General features: G+C 45.8%; 1 protein-coding gene across 9 annotated transcripts in view; it reads right to left on the minus strand.

Annotated features, from left to right (window-relative positions):
• The window catches only part of LOC133111383 (transcription factor SOX-6-like), a 148,540-nt gene that overhangs the window by 8,906 nt on the left and 124,634 nt on the right, over nt 1-15,000 (minus strand). For 8 of the 9 annotated variants that reach the window (XM_061221690.1, XM_061221689.1, XM_061221693.1 and 5 more), the window contains 3 exons: nt 14,229-14,402; nt 11,240-11,456; nt 3,360-9,736 (listed from right to left, as the gene is read on the minus strand). In XM_061221690.1, coding sequence (XP_061077674.1) covers nt 9,448-9,736; nt 11,240-11,456; nt 14,229-14,402 — 680 coding nt within the window. In that variant the 3' untranslated portion in view covers nt 3,360-9,447. Of the gene's footprint in view, nt 1-1,516; nt 1,638-3,359; nt 9,737-11,239; nt 11,457-14,228; nt 14,403-15,000 lie in introns of those variants that run through there. The other variant, XR_009704988.1, reaches the window with a different exon arrangement.

Here is a 15,000-nt window from a genome sequence, read left to right on the forward strand (position 1 = left end):
GTGAGATGACACCATTTTACACTTCTCCACAATGCACCCCACCCATCCCCACCCAACCCCACACAGCACAATGCTAACACTGCTAGTCTGTCATCCGATGAGAAACCAAACCACAGCTGGGCAACCCTAACCCTAACCCCCACCCCCCACACGCCACAGACAGTAAAACGTGTTCAACCGTAAGGAGGAGGATGAAGGAGACACATACCAATTATTATAATCAATGAAAAATAATATGGCAATGGCACAAGCATGATTTCACTCACTCACTCACACACTCACTCACACACTCACACACTCACTCATTCACACATTCGCACACTCACACCAGTTGCTCTGGATGATGCCAGTTACACACACACACACACACACACACACACACAGTGTTCCTCTCCTGACGCGAGCTCTGTGAATTATAATACGATTTACGGCGCAGCAGCGTGCGTCTAATTTTCCACACAGCGCCAGGACCTCGCGCCAGAGGCTCGAGCAGAGCCGCCCGTTATCCGCGCTGTTTGAGTTTAAGTGCGGCGTTTTCACACGCCCTCCTGAAGAACGGGCTTACTGCGCTGGCGAATACAAATGATTGATGAAAAGAACAAAACACGCGTTCCGATGGCTTTACAACAGTGCCTTTCCACACTTTTATCCTCGATCATTTGTCATACTGTACTCGTAGCACACAACAGACCAGGGCCTGCGGCGTCCTGTCACACCAGCAAATTCAAAATCCATCCATAAACACAACTGTTCGACGGAGTGTCTGTCAACAATATTTATATGAATATATACCTGTTATTTATATTTCAGATCTATATTAGCTGCTTGGTTTGTGTGCTTTATCCGGGCTGCTGGTCTATATTCTTCTCCGCTCGGATGTTAAACTGGCTCCCGGCGGTAAAAGGCAGCTGCATCTTGCGCGCGCACTGCTGGAACTCGAGTTAATACTCTTCTTTATCCCGAGTTCGACCTTTCATTTATTTATTTTTATTATTTTTTTGTGGCCCAACATAGAACAATCACAGATCAAACTTTGTGATACCATAATTATGAATAACGACCTGGGGCACAGGGAGAGTCTCCGTGAAATTTAAACAGTGCCAAACTCTGCGGATCTCAGCCGTGCCGTTTAAACAGTGCCAAACCCTGCGGATCTCAGCCGTGCCGTTTAAACAGGGTTAACCCTGCGGATCTCAGCCGTGCCGTTTAAACAGGGTTAACCCTGCGGATCTCAGCCGTGCCGTTTAAACAGGGTTAACCCTGCGGATCTCAGCCGTGCCGTTTAAACAGGGTTAACCCTGCGGATCTCAGCCGTGCCGTTTAAACAGGGTTAACTCTGCGGTTAACAGCAGCGGCAGCCTGTGCCAGCAGGGGGAACACGGCCGGTCCGAGTCCAACAGCAAACACACAAGCAGCATGCGGCGTTGTGCATCCGCCAAGGCTGCACCACCTGTTCCGGCTCCGGAGGCAGACGGCGGAGACGGGTCTCACTATCCATCGGCTTCTGAGTGTTTACCTGCCGCAGGGTGTCTGCGCTGCTCCGCCGACGTCACTCCTCCGAGACGGGCGGCTGATCCCGGCGCGCGCAGGGCAAACCACTGCATTCCCCACCGTGCCCTCAATCGCGTTCACCAAAGCTGAACACACAGCGAGAGGAAAACACAAATTATAGTTTTATTAAAATGGAAGAATATAATAAAGCTAATATAACTGTCATAACGTCAAGACAGTGATGCTGGCAGTTGACATTAGAGGCAAACTTGGTAGCCAGTCATCGGTGAGTCTAAAGCTGAAAAAATGCGCAGGTCATTCCATAACGTTACGACCCTTCAATCTATACTGAGTTCTGACTTTTCCGCAAAGTCGGAACTCAGTATAGCCGAGGCTTTTTAAAAATCCATTCACAATGAACGTCTTTAGGATGCTACATCGACTGCATTAAGGCATTGTGGATCCGACTATTTGGGATACTTCTCCACAATTGAACAGTATTCATCAAAATTAAGGAAAATGAACCCAGAATATCACCTGGTATAAGAAAGAAGCGGGTTCAGTATATTTACACCTACTTTCCTTTACCTGAAGTCACACATTTAGAAGTAGCAAAGGCATGCGCTTCATGTTTATGCAGCCGTGGCAAATGTGTTTAATTTATAGCATATTAAGAGTAGATTGTTTTTCACTTTCAGATATAGGCTACAATTATTTGCAATTTCATTTGTTAACGTCGACTAATTTTCTGCGGTTGTTGAATGACCTTTAAGAAAAAAAGAATGTGATTGGCAGCTAATCTGTGTCAAATTTCAGGTCGATTTCGTACAAACCATATAACCTTAAAGCAAACTGTGTAGATTTTAGGCTAGTTCATTTCTCATAATTATATCTTCAAGCCGAAGTCTTACCTTTACCATTAATACCATTAATACCATAAATAAATATTTATTTTGTCAGTCTTACAGCTTACAACACTCTCGATTAAGATATAATTCCTACCAGTACCGAACACACACAGGTAGAATGTAGTAACGTATGTATCTTGAAAACATATAGAGATGTGGTTTCATCACTTAGAAAGAGTGAAAAGTACAAACATTTAGCAATCACGAAAACTGAACGTGACGTGTCTCTGTGTTACTAATTGCTCACGTGCGAAAGGGAAGCAGGAAGTTCAGGTTCAAAATTTGCCATGATACGATTAAACAACTATTAATATCCCCAGCGTTATTGGCAGTTCGCAGTATATTTTCGGGAAGAATATTAATAAATCCATATTAATAAACCAAGCGTATGTCCCCTAAATTAGCCTATAATAGCATCGTTATCTTTTTGAATCTAAAAGGTTTCCAAAATCCATGCAGACCTGCTGGCCAGTATTCTGAAAAAATGTGCCGGTACAAATCAAATTTGTATATTTATACAAATGATTAAAAAGTTATTGAAAATTTTAATCTCTACTTGAGTTGAGCATTGGTTCTGCAATTACAACCGTTTTGCTTTATTTTCAAATATAAATTCTACTAGTTAAATAAGGAAATGATTGAATCTTTCTGTAAAAAATAATAATAATATTTATATTAATAATAATATCTTGGAGCCTTTGAGGAAATTCATGTATTACTCAGAATGTCACAAGTTATTTGTGTTTTCATGTTTTAGATGTGCTATTTTACCTTGACTTTCCTTTTGGCAGATATTGTTTTATAAAAGGCAAAATAATCCTTGCTGTGTAGGTCCTGCCCCACCACTGTTTTAAATAGGCTACTGTATTTAAAGCAAACACAAAGAAAATATTGTATGTTCAAGAATACAAAAGGGTCAAACCTTAAAACAAAATGTATCTTTAATTTGTTTGTGTCAACAGCAGTACAAAAGATGGAGTGATGGTGAAACGTTTTTTTTTGTTGTTGGTTTTTCTTTTTCGGAAAAGGAGGGTATTTTTGAGGTAAAATGAGCTATACCTACCCTCCCCATCCATGATCCGTCCATATCCATACATATGCAAATACACATTCTGAATTGGTGTACATATGTACATATGCAAATACACATTCTGATGGTGATACAATACAATGTCAATAATCCAACCCATGGGAAAACATACCAAAGGATTTGTACACAAAGCTAAGGTGTCACTCAACTGGTGCTTCGTCTTTGATATATTAATACTAAGATAACAGGAGGTCTCTGTACGTCCACTGAGACAGGTCTCTGTGTGTACCACTGTAGAATTATTTTACCTTTAGTTTCTCACCACAATACTGCACATGAAAACCCATGACTTGCTGGTTTACATTTGAAGCCAAACCAAAAAAACTTTTTAAACAATAATATCCTTAGCAAACAGCAGTCCTTTGTACTGTATAAAGGTCATGAACACAAATGTTATGGCAACCTTTTTTAAGTTCAATTAAAAACTTTACACTGGTCTGTACAAGATATTCTGATAAACTATTTACATTTTCAGATTTAAAACATTTTTTTCCTTTCAAAGCAGCAACAGACACTAATTGTATTGTCTAAAGTACCGCCCAAACGGCACCGTGCTGTGGGCTGTGGTACCGCCCAAACGGCACCGTGCTGTGGGCGGTGGTACCGGCCAAACGGCACCGTGCTGTGGGCTGTGGTACCGGCTGAGACCACCGTTCTCCACGGATCAAAGCCCGGGCCACAGCTGCTGCTGCCGCTGCTGCAGAGAAGCTAAAATAAAAACACAAAGTACCGCTGAAGACATCGCGGGTAGTGCCGCCAGCAAACCCTCACACTACAGAACAGCAGCTAGCATGTCAGTTAATTGTGCTGATTAAATTAACACAAAATATCACAATATACATCACAAACAAATTTCAATGTCAGGGGAAAAAAAGTTACAGTAAATACTGCAAGTAACAGCTTACACACTCGTCTTCATCGACCTGCCTTCGTTTCGTTTTTCTGTTTATATATATATATATATATATATATATATATACAGGCGAAGACCATTATGAATAAAAAGTAAAAGCCAGCAGGAGAATCTGCAGGCGAGTACCCGCCCAGGCTAACGTGCTAACGTAACGCCAGGTCAGAATTGAGACGGTGTTGGGCTGACAGGAACGCTCGCAGCTCTGCAATGTGCAGAACACGCCCAGACATATTTGCACATGGCCCATATTACAAGCTCACCAAACCTCACTAAATTACCCATTCATTTCCATAATTTAAAAAACAAAAAAATAACATATGCAAAAAATGCATGCATATCTGTATTTGTTTTTTACAATTTTACTACTGCTTAGAATACAACTATCCACTCAAGCGAATGAGATCAGATCATTTATGATTATTTTTTATTTTTTTACTTTACTTTACTTGTAAACACACACTCTGTATAGAAAAATCTACACGTTAAGTGCTTGCTGTGTATACCAGCCACTGCAAGGAATCTTTTGACATTGCCGGGATAGCTTGGGAGTTTTTAAAATAAGACAAAAGTTTGCATTGCCAATATGAGATTGGGCTGCTTTTACAAAAAACAAGTGAGGAGCAAAACCATCCCAGCGACAGGCGCGCGGTCAGGCACGTGTCATATTCACGGGTAACATACACTGATGTAACAAAACAAACGGTAAAATACATAACTTATACTTCACTACATATTCATGAACAAAAATAGAAATCTATTTTCTCGTGTTATATTTACAATAAAAAAAAAACCCTATGATGAGATGGTGAATTTTGTCAGGTAAAAAACTTGTTTTGACCTCTAATTCCGGGTTAACATTTTACCGTTAATCTTTTTGACACCTTTAGAGCCAAACGGGCGAATAAACACGATAAACCATATGTACGATATCGCTTTAAATACAATGTGCAGCTCAAACATAAGGGATGAAGAAAACTCTTTCTGGAGTCTGGTGTGCCTGGGCTGGCCAGTGTCTCTCCACACCTGATCGCCTCGCCTCGCCTCAGGCTGCCACGCAGCCCCGGAGCCGACACAAAGTGTCCATTCAGAACAGGATCTCTGCATAAATAAACAGAATAACTCCTCAAATCTGGCGACTGCGAGACGAGCTCACACGAGTACTGTACTTGTTTTGTTTTTTTTGTTTATAGAACAGCTTCACATTAATCAGACCTGATATAAATACCATTTATATCCAGTGCTCAGAACACTTATGAAATGCATCTGTGAGAGTGACTGAAACTAGTTTCTCTTTTTTTGTAAAACAAGCAGTCAGGTTTCAGTCCCGAGAACAGCACCCACCTGCAGAATATGAGCCACACAAATGAGCCACTAAACATCGGCCTGTATGGGGAAGAATAAATCCGTTTGTAAAGGAAATCAACCTCCACACATCCAAAACACACAAAAATAACCATAAAGACATTAAAAAAGCAAGGATATTGTGGAGATCTGACTCTGAAATGTTAAAACGCTTCAATACCTTAATAAATACACAGTTTGCTAAAGAAGGGCAGTGTATATTTGATCAGAATACAACAGCCAATGCTGCGAGGGCATGGGAATAAGAGCCATCAGGACCTGATGAATGTGAAGCAGTAACTCAGATAACCCTAACCAGCAGATAAACAGCAATGATCCAAACGGCAGATACATATTTTATTTTTATTAATTTTTTATGACGCTCTTGGCTGAAGGACACACTGTACAGTCCGTGCGGTTAGAGGACTGGAGTATCATAAAGGTGCGTTTGAGGCGACGCGTTCTCCTCAGCCCCACACACCCTCCCTCATTCTACCCTCTCACACCAAGACCACCGAACGGCCAGCGACTTTTACCGCCCCGGAGCTGGGGCCCCCTGAGATGAGCAACACACTGCCACCACTTCATGATGCAGAAATCCCCCCTCTGTATGAGAGACCCGGGCTAGTCCGCTCTGTATGAGAGACCTGGGCTAGTCCGCTCTGTATGAGAGACCTGGGCTAGTCCGCTCTGTAGGAGAGACCTGGGCTAGTCCGCTCTGTATGAGAGACCTGGGCTAGTCCGCTCTGTATGAGAGACCTGGGCTAGTCCGCTCTGTATGAGAGACCTGGGCTAGTCCGCTCTGTATGAGACCTGGGCTAGTCCGCTCTATATGAGAGACCTGGGCTAGTCCGCTCTGTATGAGAGACCTGGGCTAGTCCGCTCTGTATGAGAGACCTGGGCTAGTCCGCTCTGTATGAGAGACCTGGGCTAGTCCGCTCTGTATGAGAGACCTGGGACTGCCCGCTCTGCAGGGACCTGTAACACTCGTGGTGTTGAGCAGAAGCACATCCGCCACGTCTTTGGAAACAGGCCGCTGTGTCTCTTAAGACTGGAACAAGGCTCAGAATTAGATCTGCCTCTCAGAGATTAAGACTTTCTGTGTCTGTTAAGATTTAAAGTGTCTGTACAGTACATACTTAAGTGCAGAAATAGATTTTAAGATCGAGGAATTTAGAGTAGGTGTCCCACTCGGGCGTGGGACGTTTAAGAACACGGACTGCAGCAGTGTGAGGCTGTAATGTGTCCAGATCTGCCCCCCTCACTGCTCAAATCAGCCCTGGAGCTGAGAGCTGAGCCTCCGTCATTGAAACCTTCAGGAGCGTAAGACCTTCAGGAGGGTAAGACCTTCATGAGCATAAGACTTTCAGGAGGGTAAGACCTTCATGAGCATAAGACCTTCAGGAGGGTAAGACCTTCATGAGCATAAGACCTTCAGGAGGGTAAGACCTTCATGAGCATAAGACCTTCAGGAGCGTAAGACCTTCAGGAGGGTAAGACCTTCAGGGGGGTCAGACCTTCAGGAGCATAAGACCTTCAGGAGGGTAAGACCTTCAGGGGGGTGAGACCTTCAGGGGGGTCAGACAAGACCTTCAGGAGTTCAAGACCTTCAGGGGGGTGAGACCTTCAGGAGTGTAAGACCTTCAGGGGGGTCAGACCTTCAGGGGGGTGAGACCTTCAGGAGTGTAGGACCTTCAGGGGGTGAGACCTTCAGGAGTGTAGGACCTTCAGGGGGGTGAGACCTTCAGGAGGGTAAGACCTTCAGGGGGGTGAGACCTTCAGGGGGGTGAGACCTTCAGGAGTGTAAGACCTTCAGGGGGGTCAGACCTTCAGGGGGGTGAGACCTTCAGGGGGTGAGACCTTCAGGGGGGTGAGACCTTCAGGAGTGTAGGACCTTCAGGAGTGTAAGACCTTCAGGGGGGTGAGACCTTCAGGGGGGTGAGACCTTCAGGAGTGTAAGACCTTCAGGGGGGTCAGACCTTCAGGGGGGTGAGACCTTCAGGGGGTGAGACCTTCAGGAGTGTAGGACCTTCAGGGGGGTCAGACCTTCAGGGGGGTGAGACCTTCAGGGGGGTCAGACCTTCAGGGGGGTCAGACCTTCAGGGGGGTGAGACCTTCAGGGGGGTGAGACCTTCAGGGGGTAAGACCTTCAGGGGGTAAGACCTTCAGGAGGTGAGACTGAACAGGAGGGTGGAGTTAAGACTCACTTTGTTAGGCCTTTTACTTCAGATATAAGACTGTCTAAGACTCTCTGCAGTGTCTAATTTAAGACTACAAAAATTTAAGAAGCGTGTACTGAAGAAAGGTTGTGTTTGGCACATCTGTAGTCAAAACTGAACTGAACAAAATTAAAACACATTAATAATAATAATAATAATAATAATAATAATAATAATAACGAAAATCTGATGCATTCTCTGCTTGTAGCACACCTGTAGACGTGTTCTGTTTCTCTGTCCTTTCTCTTAAATAGTTCAGATTAAAAACATTCACGAGCTGTAGGCTGGCACAGCATTCCTGAGGGATCAGAACCCGCTACCGAAAGCATTCCAGAGAAAATCACACACTGGCACGTATATATTCATGAGATAAGACCGACAGCTGTGGATTCATATTAAATGTAAAATTTCAAGTCCTGAAATCTGACGTTATTACACGCAATGACCTAATTGTGTACAATATCCATGAACAAAACAAAACAAAACAAAAATTAAAATAATAAAAATAAAAATAAAACAATCAAGCTGCTTCACACTTACGACCAAGAGGCAAAACTCTGTGTCCAGCCTCCAGAGGAAACCTTTAAAAAGAGTTCATCTCTTTCCATCCATTTCTTGTTTTCCATTTTCTTCTTAACAGTCTTCCTTCCTCTTTTTTGTCCCTGGTCTCACTAGTCTCTTTCTCCAGAACACATCACATCACTGTCTCCCGCAGCATAGGGGTTCAGGGGTTTGGGGGTTTGGGGGTTTGGGGGTTTGGGGGTTTAGGGGTTTTGGGGTTTGGGTGGGGGTCAGTTAGCACTCACAGTCTTCAGAGCCCCAGGATCATTGCTGTAGGTTTGGGGTGTTGGGGAGACGTGTGCAGGCTTTGGGGTGTTGTGGAGGTGTGTACAGGTTTTGGGGTGTTGGGGGGTGGTGTGGGGGTGTTGGGGAGATGTGTGCGGGTTTTGGGGTGTTGGGGGGTGGTGTGGGGGTGTGGGGGTGTTGGGGAGGTGTGTACAGGTTTTGGGGTGTTGGGGGGTGGTGTGGGGGTGTTGGGGAGGTGTGTGCGGGTTTTGGGGTGTTGGGGGGTGGTGTGGGGGTGTTGGGGAGGTGTGTGCGGGTTTGGGGTGTTGGGGGGTGGTGTGGGGGTTTTGGGGAGGTGTGTGCGGGTTTTGAGGTGTGTGCGGGTTTTGGGGTGTTGGGGGGTGGTGTGGGGGTGTTGGGGAGGTGTGTGCGGGTTTTGGGGTGTTGGGGGGTGGTGTGGGGGTGTGGGGGTTTTGTGGAGGTGTGTGCGGGTTTTGAGGTGTGTGCGGGTTTTGGGGTGTTGGGGGGTGGTGTGGGGGTGTTGGGGAGATGTGTGCGGGTTTTGGGGTGTTGGGGGGTGGTGTGGGGGTGTGGGGGTGTTGGGGAGGTGTGTGCGGGTTTTGGGGTGTTGGGGGGTGGTGTGGGGGTGTTGGGGAGGTGTGTGCGGGTTTTGGGGTGTTGGGGGGTGGTGTGGGGGGGTCAGTTCGTGCTGACAGGAGGGGGGGCCTCAGTTTCGCTGCTGTAATCTGACTTGGGCTCCTCCTCGTAGTCGTCGTACAGGTCCATGTGGTCCTGCCCGTTGATTGGCTGGCTGGGCAGTGGCCCCGCCCCATAGGTGCTCTGGATCACCGGGACGACCGGCTCTGGACTCGCCGAGTTACTGGAGCAGTCTGATGTCATCTGGGGGGAGGGGGTGGGGGTCGCCATGGTGATCGCACCAGGGTAGACCACACCTCCACTGGTGCTGATGGGGATTGGTGGCTGTTGCCTGCAAGGGGACCAATGAGAGGGAGATGTTTAGCCACAGAGCAGGGAGTCAATGGCAGAAAGGCACAAAGGTAGAGCAGGGAGCCTATTGGTACTGCTATAGGGCTGTGCTGCTATAGGTCTGTGCTGCTATAGGTCTGTGCTGCTAAAGGGCTGTGCTGCCTTAGGGCTGTGCTGCCTTAGGGCTGTGTTGTTATAGGGCTGTGCTGTTATAGGTCTGTGTTGTTATAGGTCTGTGTTGTTATAGGTCTGTGCTGTTATAGGTCTGTGTTGTTATAGGTCTGTGCTGCTATAGGGCTGTGCTGTTATAGGGCTGTGCTGTTATAGGGCTGTGCTGTTATGGATAAATCATATAAATCACGCACTTTTTCCCCCTGGGCCACGCCTTAGATGAAAGCTCTGGTTTTAAATCCTGTAGTCGTGTTTGTGTGCAGCCCTGCCGTGTGGAACCCGGGAATTCTGTGGATGACGGTGTGGAACCCACTGGAGAATAACTCTGTGAATAACGGTGTAGAACCCGCTGGAGAATAACTCTGTGAATAACGGTGTAGAACCCGCTGGAGAATAACTCTGTGAATAACGGTGTAGAACCCGCTGGAGAATAACTCTGTGAATGACAGTGTGGAACCCGCTGGAGAATAACTCTGTGAATGACAGTGTGGAACCCGCTGGAGAATAACTCTGTGAATAACGGTGTAGAACCCGCTGGAGAATAACTCTGTGAATGACAGTGTGGAACCCGCTGGAGAATAACTCTGTGAATAACGGTGTAGAACCCGCTGGAGAATAACTCTGTGGATGACAGTGTGGAACCCGCTGGAGAATAACTCTGTGAATAACGGTGTAGAACCCGCTGGAGAATAACTCTGTGGATGACAGTGTGGAACCCGCTGGAGAATAACTCTGTGAATAACGGTGTAGAACCCGCTGGAGAATAACTCTGTGGAGTGGGAGCCCACTTCTGATCTTTACTCCGGGGGAAACAGGACAGTTTTATGGAGGCTTATGCAATGTGAAAGACAAGGTGGAATCAATGTACTTTTTCCTGAATTCAGTTCATTCTTCATAACCATAAGAATACATCAAACTATATATTCCAAAAGAATGATCAAATTATTGTGTATTTTCACACCAAGATTTTTTTTCCATTCACGAGCAGGAAAACAATATTTCCACGGCTCTGCTTCCCCTCCTCATGTAACATCAGTCAGACCGAATCCCCGCCCTCCAAAAACCCCCGAAACAGCCGTTCATTCACATACACGTCACATGGCTGAAGCTGGTTGTCTGTGTTCAGAGGTTAGTGGTAGGGGTCAGAGGGTAAGGGTCAGGGGTTAGTGGTAGGGCTCAGGGGTTAGTGGTAGGGGTCAGAGGGTAAGGGTCAGGGGTTAGTGGTAGGGCTCAGGGGTTAGTGGTAGGGGTCAGAGGGTAAGGGTCAGGGGTCAGAGGGTAAGGGTCAGGGGTCAGTGGTAGGGGTCAGAGGGTAAGGGTCAGGGGTACCTACCCCATGGTGAAGAACTGGCGCATCTCCTGGCGGCGGGAGCGCATCATCTGCTTGTACTCGCCGATGCGCAGCTTCTTGCCGTCGATGATGCAGGTGCGTTTGGGGCGGGGCTTGTATTTGTAGTTGGGGTACTTCTCCAGGTGGATCTTACTGAGCCGGGCCTGCTCCTCATAAAATGGCTGCTTCTCCTGGTTCGTCATGGACTTCCACCGGGAGCCTGTGGGGAAACACACACAGAATTCCAGCTTTTATTTCCCGGTATTTACATCTTGATGTGTTAAACTACTTATAAAATACCTTTGGTATCAGATCACCCAATGTTTAGGTGAGCAAAAGTACTGGAACAGAGAGTATTTAAGTAAAAGAAAGTAAATAACACTTAATATCCGGTAGCATATCCCTCGCTTTCAATAACTGCAACCCACTGACATCACCAAACTGTTGCATTCTTCTTCTGTGATGCTTTTCCAGGCTTTCGGGGGGTTGTTTCGGGGGTTTTTAGGAGGTGAAATGCATGTTCAATCAGGTTAAGGTCCGGGGATTGACTTGGCCAGTCTAAAACCTTCCACTTTTTCTCCCTAATGAAATCAGGCAGCGTGTTTAGGGTCATTGTCTTGCTGCATGATGACGTTCCTCCCAATTAGTTTGGACGCATTTCTCCATAAGTTGGCAGACAGAATGTTTTTGTAGACTTCTGAATTCATCCTGCTGCTACCATCATGAGCTACATCATCAATAAAGATTAGTGAGCCCACTCCAGAAGCAGCCATGCAAGCCCAAGCCATGACACTTCCTTCACTGTGCTTCACAGATGAGTTTGTATGTTTTGGATCATGAGCAGATCCCTTCCATCACTTTGGTAGAGGTTAGTCTTGGTCTCATCAGTGCATAAAACATTTCTTCTTTTCAAATTGTAATCTGGCCTTCCCATTCTTACTGCTGGTGAGTGGTTTCCATCTTGTGGTATAGCCTCTATATTGCTGCTCTCTAAGTCTTCTTTGAAGAGTTGATTGAGATACCTTCACCCCTGCCCTGTGGAGATTGTTTGTGATGTCACTGACTGATGTTTTGGGGGTTTTCTTCACAGTTCTCACAATGTTTCTGTCATCAACTGCAGTTGTTTTCCTTGTCGACCTGTTCGATGTCTGTTGTTCACTACGGCAGCAATTTCTCCCTTTTCTCTAAGCTTCAAAATGGCTTGCTTTTCTCCCAAAGACAGCTCTGTAGTCTTCATGTTGGTTTATATTTTCGAACACAAATGCACTCTTCACAGGCAAAACCCAAGGCTAAAACCAAAGGTAGACATTCAGAACTATTTATTGTTCAACCAATCAATCTAACAGGACACATCTGGGCAACAAGAGACAGCTGTCAGTCCAATAAATCTAGATCTCATGTACATATTTTGACCTCAAACTCAGTTGTCTTTAGTGTATTGCAAAAACAAAGGAATTGACCTTGCTGTTCCAATACTTTTGGAGGGGACTGTAAGTCTAATAAATACCTAATAAAGTGCTCACTGAGTGTGTGTATAGTGTGTGTAGTGCATGTAGAGTGTATAATGTGTGCAGTGCATGTATAGTGTACAGTGTGTATGTGTGTGTAGTGTGTGTGTGTGTGTGTGTGTTTCTGTGCACAGCTGCAGCCTCTGATCACAGATGATAAACACAGCACGGAGGAAAGGAAGCGCACAGGAATGCCGATGGTCATCTAAACGCTCTGTGGATCCCAGCCCCGTCCACAGCTGTGTTATAAAAACCCGCCCGTACACTCCTCAGGTTCCCCTTCCGCTGTATAACAGGAACACCAGGCCTGTAAATATTTTGGACGCGCACTTCAGGCCGGCTGACAGCACTTTTAGTGGAGGTGATCTATGGACTCCCGTGCTGAGGGAAGAGACCCATTTAGCGCTTTCATTTTTCATAACAAACACCGCCGCGCTGACAGGCAGTAAATCCCGCGAGCAGCAAATAACCCCCCCACTACAATATCAGAGCAGAACCACGCACACTTCTGCAATCACAATACGCATCAGTTAACATCGGCATAGCAGGACTAAATTGATTAAGCACACACTCAAATTAGCCAAAATGGCTGTAAAATTAATTAGCACGCGCCGCATCTGCTTTAAGCAATATCTCTTTCCCCCGCTATTGATATAATTAACATTCATTACAGGAGAATCCCATCCTCTGTGGGTCTCAGCCAGAGCAGGGTTTCAATCAGACACACAGCACGAGGCTACAGAGCTGTTTTTTTCATCTAAAAATGATTTCAAAAATGAAGTGCAAACAAAATACGGTGCTGATCCAGTTTCAGGTCTTCAGTCCTGTACATTACTGGCCATCTAATGACTTAAATGTTCTGGGATGTTTTATTAATGGCCTACTGTTTCTGCTCGTTATTAACATGCATTTAAATGTATCAAACCAACAATCTCATAGTCTAAGGCAGCCTAATGTATGCTGGAATATGAAGTACAACTGAAAATATATTATCAACACATTACACAGCCCCCAATCATTGATTTCACTCTTAATAAAGTGAACAGGCCATTCAGCCCAGCAATGCTCACCTTTTCCAACCCCTAAGATTGATTTCACCATTTGTGACTGTATTTGTGAGGTATTGATTTTACTGTGTGTGACTGTTTGTGTGGTATTGATTTCAGTATGTGACTGTGTGGTATTGACTTCAGTATGTGACTGTTTGTGTGGTATTGATTTCACTGTGTGTGACTGTTTGTGTGGTATTGATTTCACTGTGTGTGACTGTGGTATTGATTTCACTGTGTGTGACTGTGGTATTGATTTCACTGTGTGTGACTGTGGTATTGATTTCACTGTGTGTGACTGTGGTATTGATCTCACTGTGTGTGACTGTGGTATTGATTTCACTGTGTGTGACTGTGGTATTGATCTCACTGTGTGTGACTGTGGTATTGATCTCACTGTGTGTGACTGTGTTTGAATGTGGAGGCAGGTCTCACCGAGGATCTTGCTGATGTTGGAGTTGTGCATGTCGGGGAAGGCCTGGAGGATTTTGCGGCGCTCATCCTTGGCCCACACCATGAAGGCGTTCATGGGCCGTTTGATGTGCGGCTCGCTGCTGCCCCGCCCCCGAGCCTCCCGGAACACCCGCGCCTCAGCCGAGCTGGCGCCCCCTGCAGGCAAACAACAACAGTGCTGTGTCTCCCAGTGAAGAGCGCTAATCCACATCCACTGCTTCTCAGAAACACTAAATATGTTAAGCGGAGGGAAGCCTGGAGCGCTCGGATGCAAATAAGCCTGGCACACTTTGACGCAACTGTGTCATAAGAGTCAAATATGGGACATAATACCAAATGACAATTCTCATTTGCATGAGTTTTGCGCCATTAAAAGGCATCCGAGCGCTCCAGACCTTTTCCCCAAGGCTCTGTTTCACCAGCAGAGCCACTGACCTCTCCTCCTGTGCAGCATCTGAGACAGAGAGCTTCACTCCTCCCTACACCAACCGTTTACCCTGCCCCCATTTCACCAGGAAGGCCAATCAGAATTCATTTCACCAGGAAGGCCAATCAGAACTCATTTCACCAGGAAGGCCAATCAGAACTCAGCTCTACTGTTAAGACCTAAGCAATCAAACTGGGGCAGGGAGGCAAGGGATTTTTGTAGCCAATCCGATTTAGAGGCAACCACATTTTTACACTGTGGAAGTACTGCACTGACAAATTTACTTTTCAGTTGACTAATCTTCCTGGACTGCTTTAGTGAATTCCA

This window comes from Conger conger, chromosome 15 (assembly GCF_963514075.1).
Source record: "Conger conger chromosome 15, fConCon1.1, whole genome shotgun sequence".
In the NCBI taxonomy this organism is placed as follows: domain Eukaryota; kingdom Metazoa; phylum Chordata; class Actinopteri; order Anguilliformes; family Congridae; genus Conger; species Conger conger.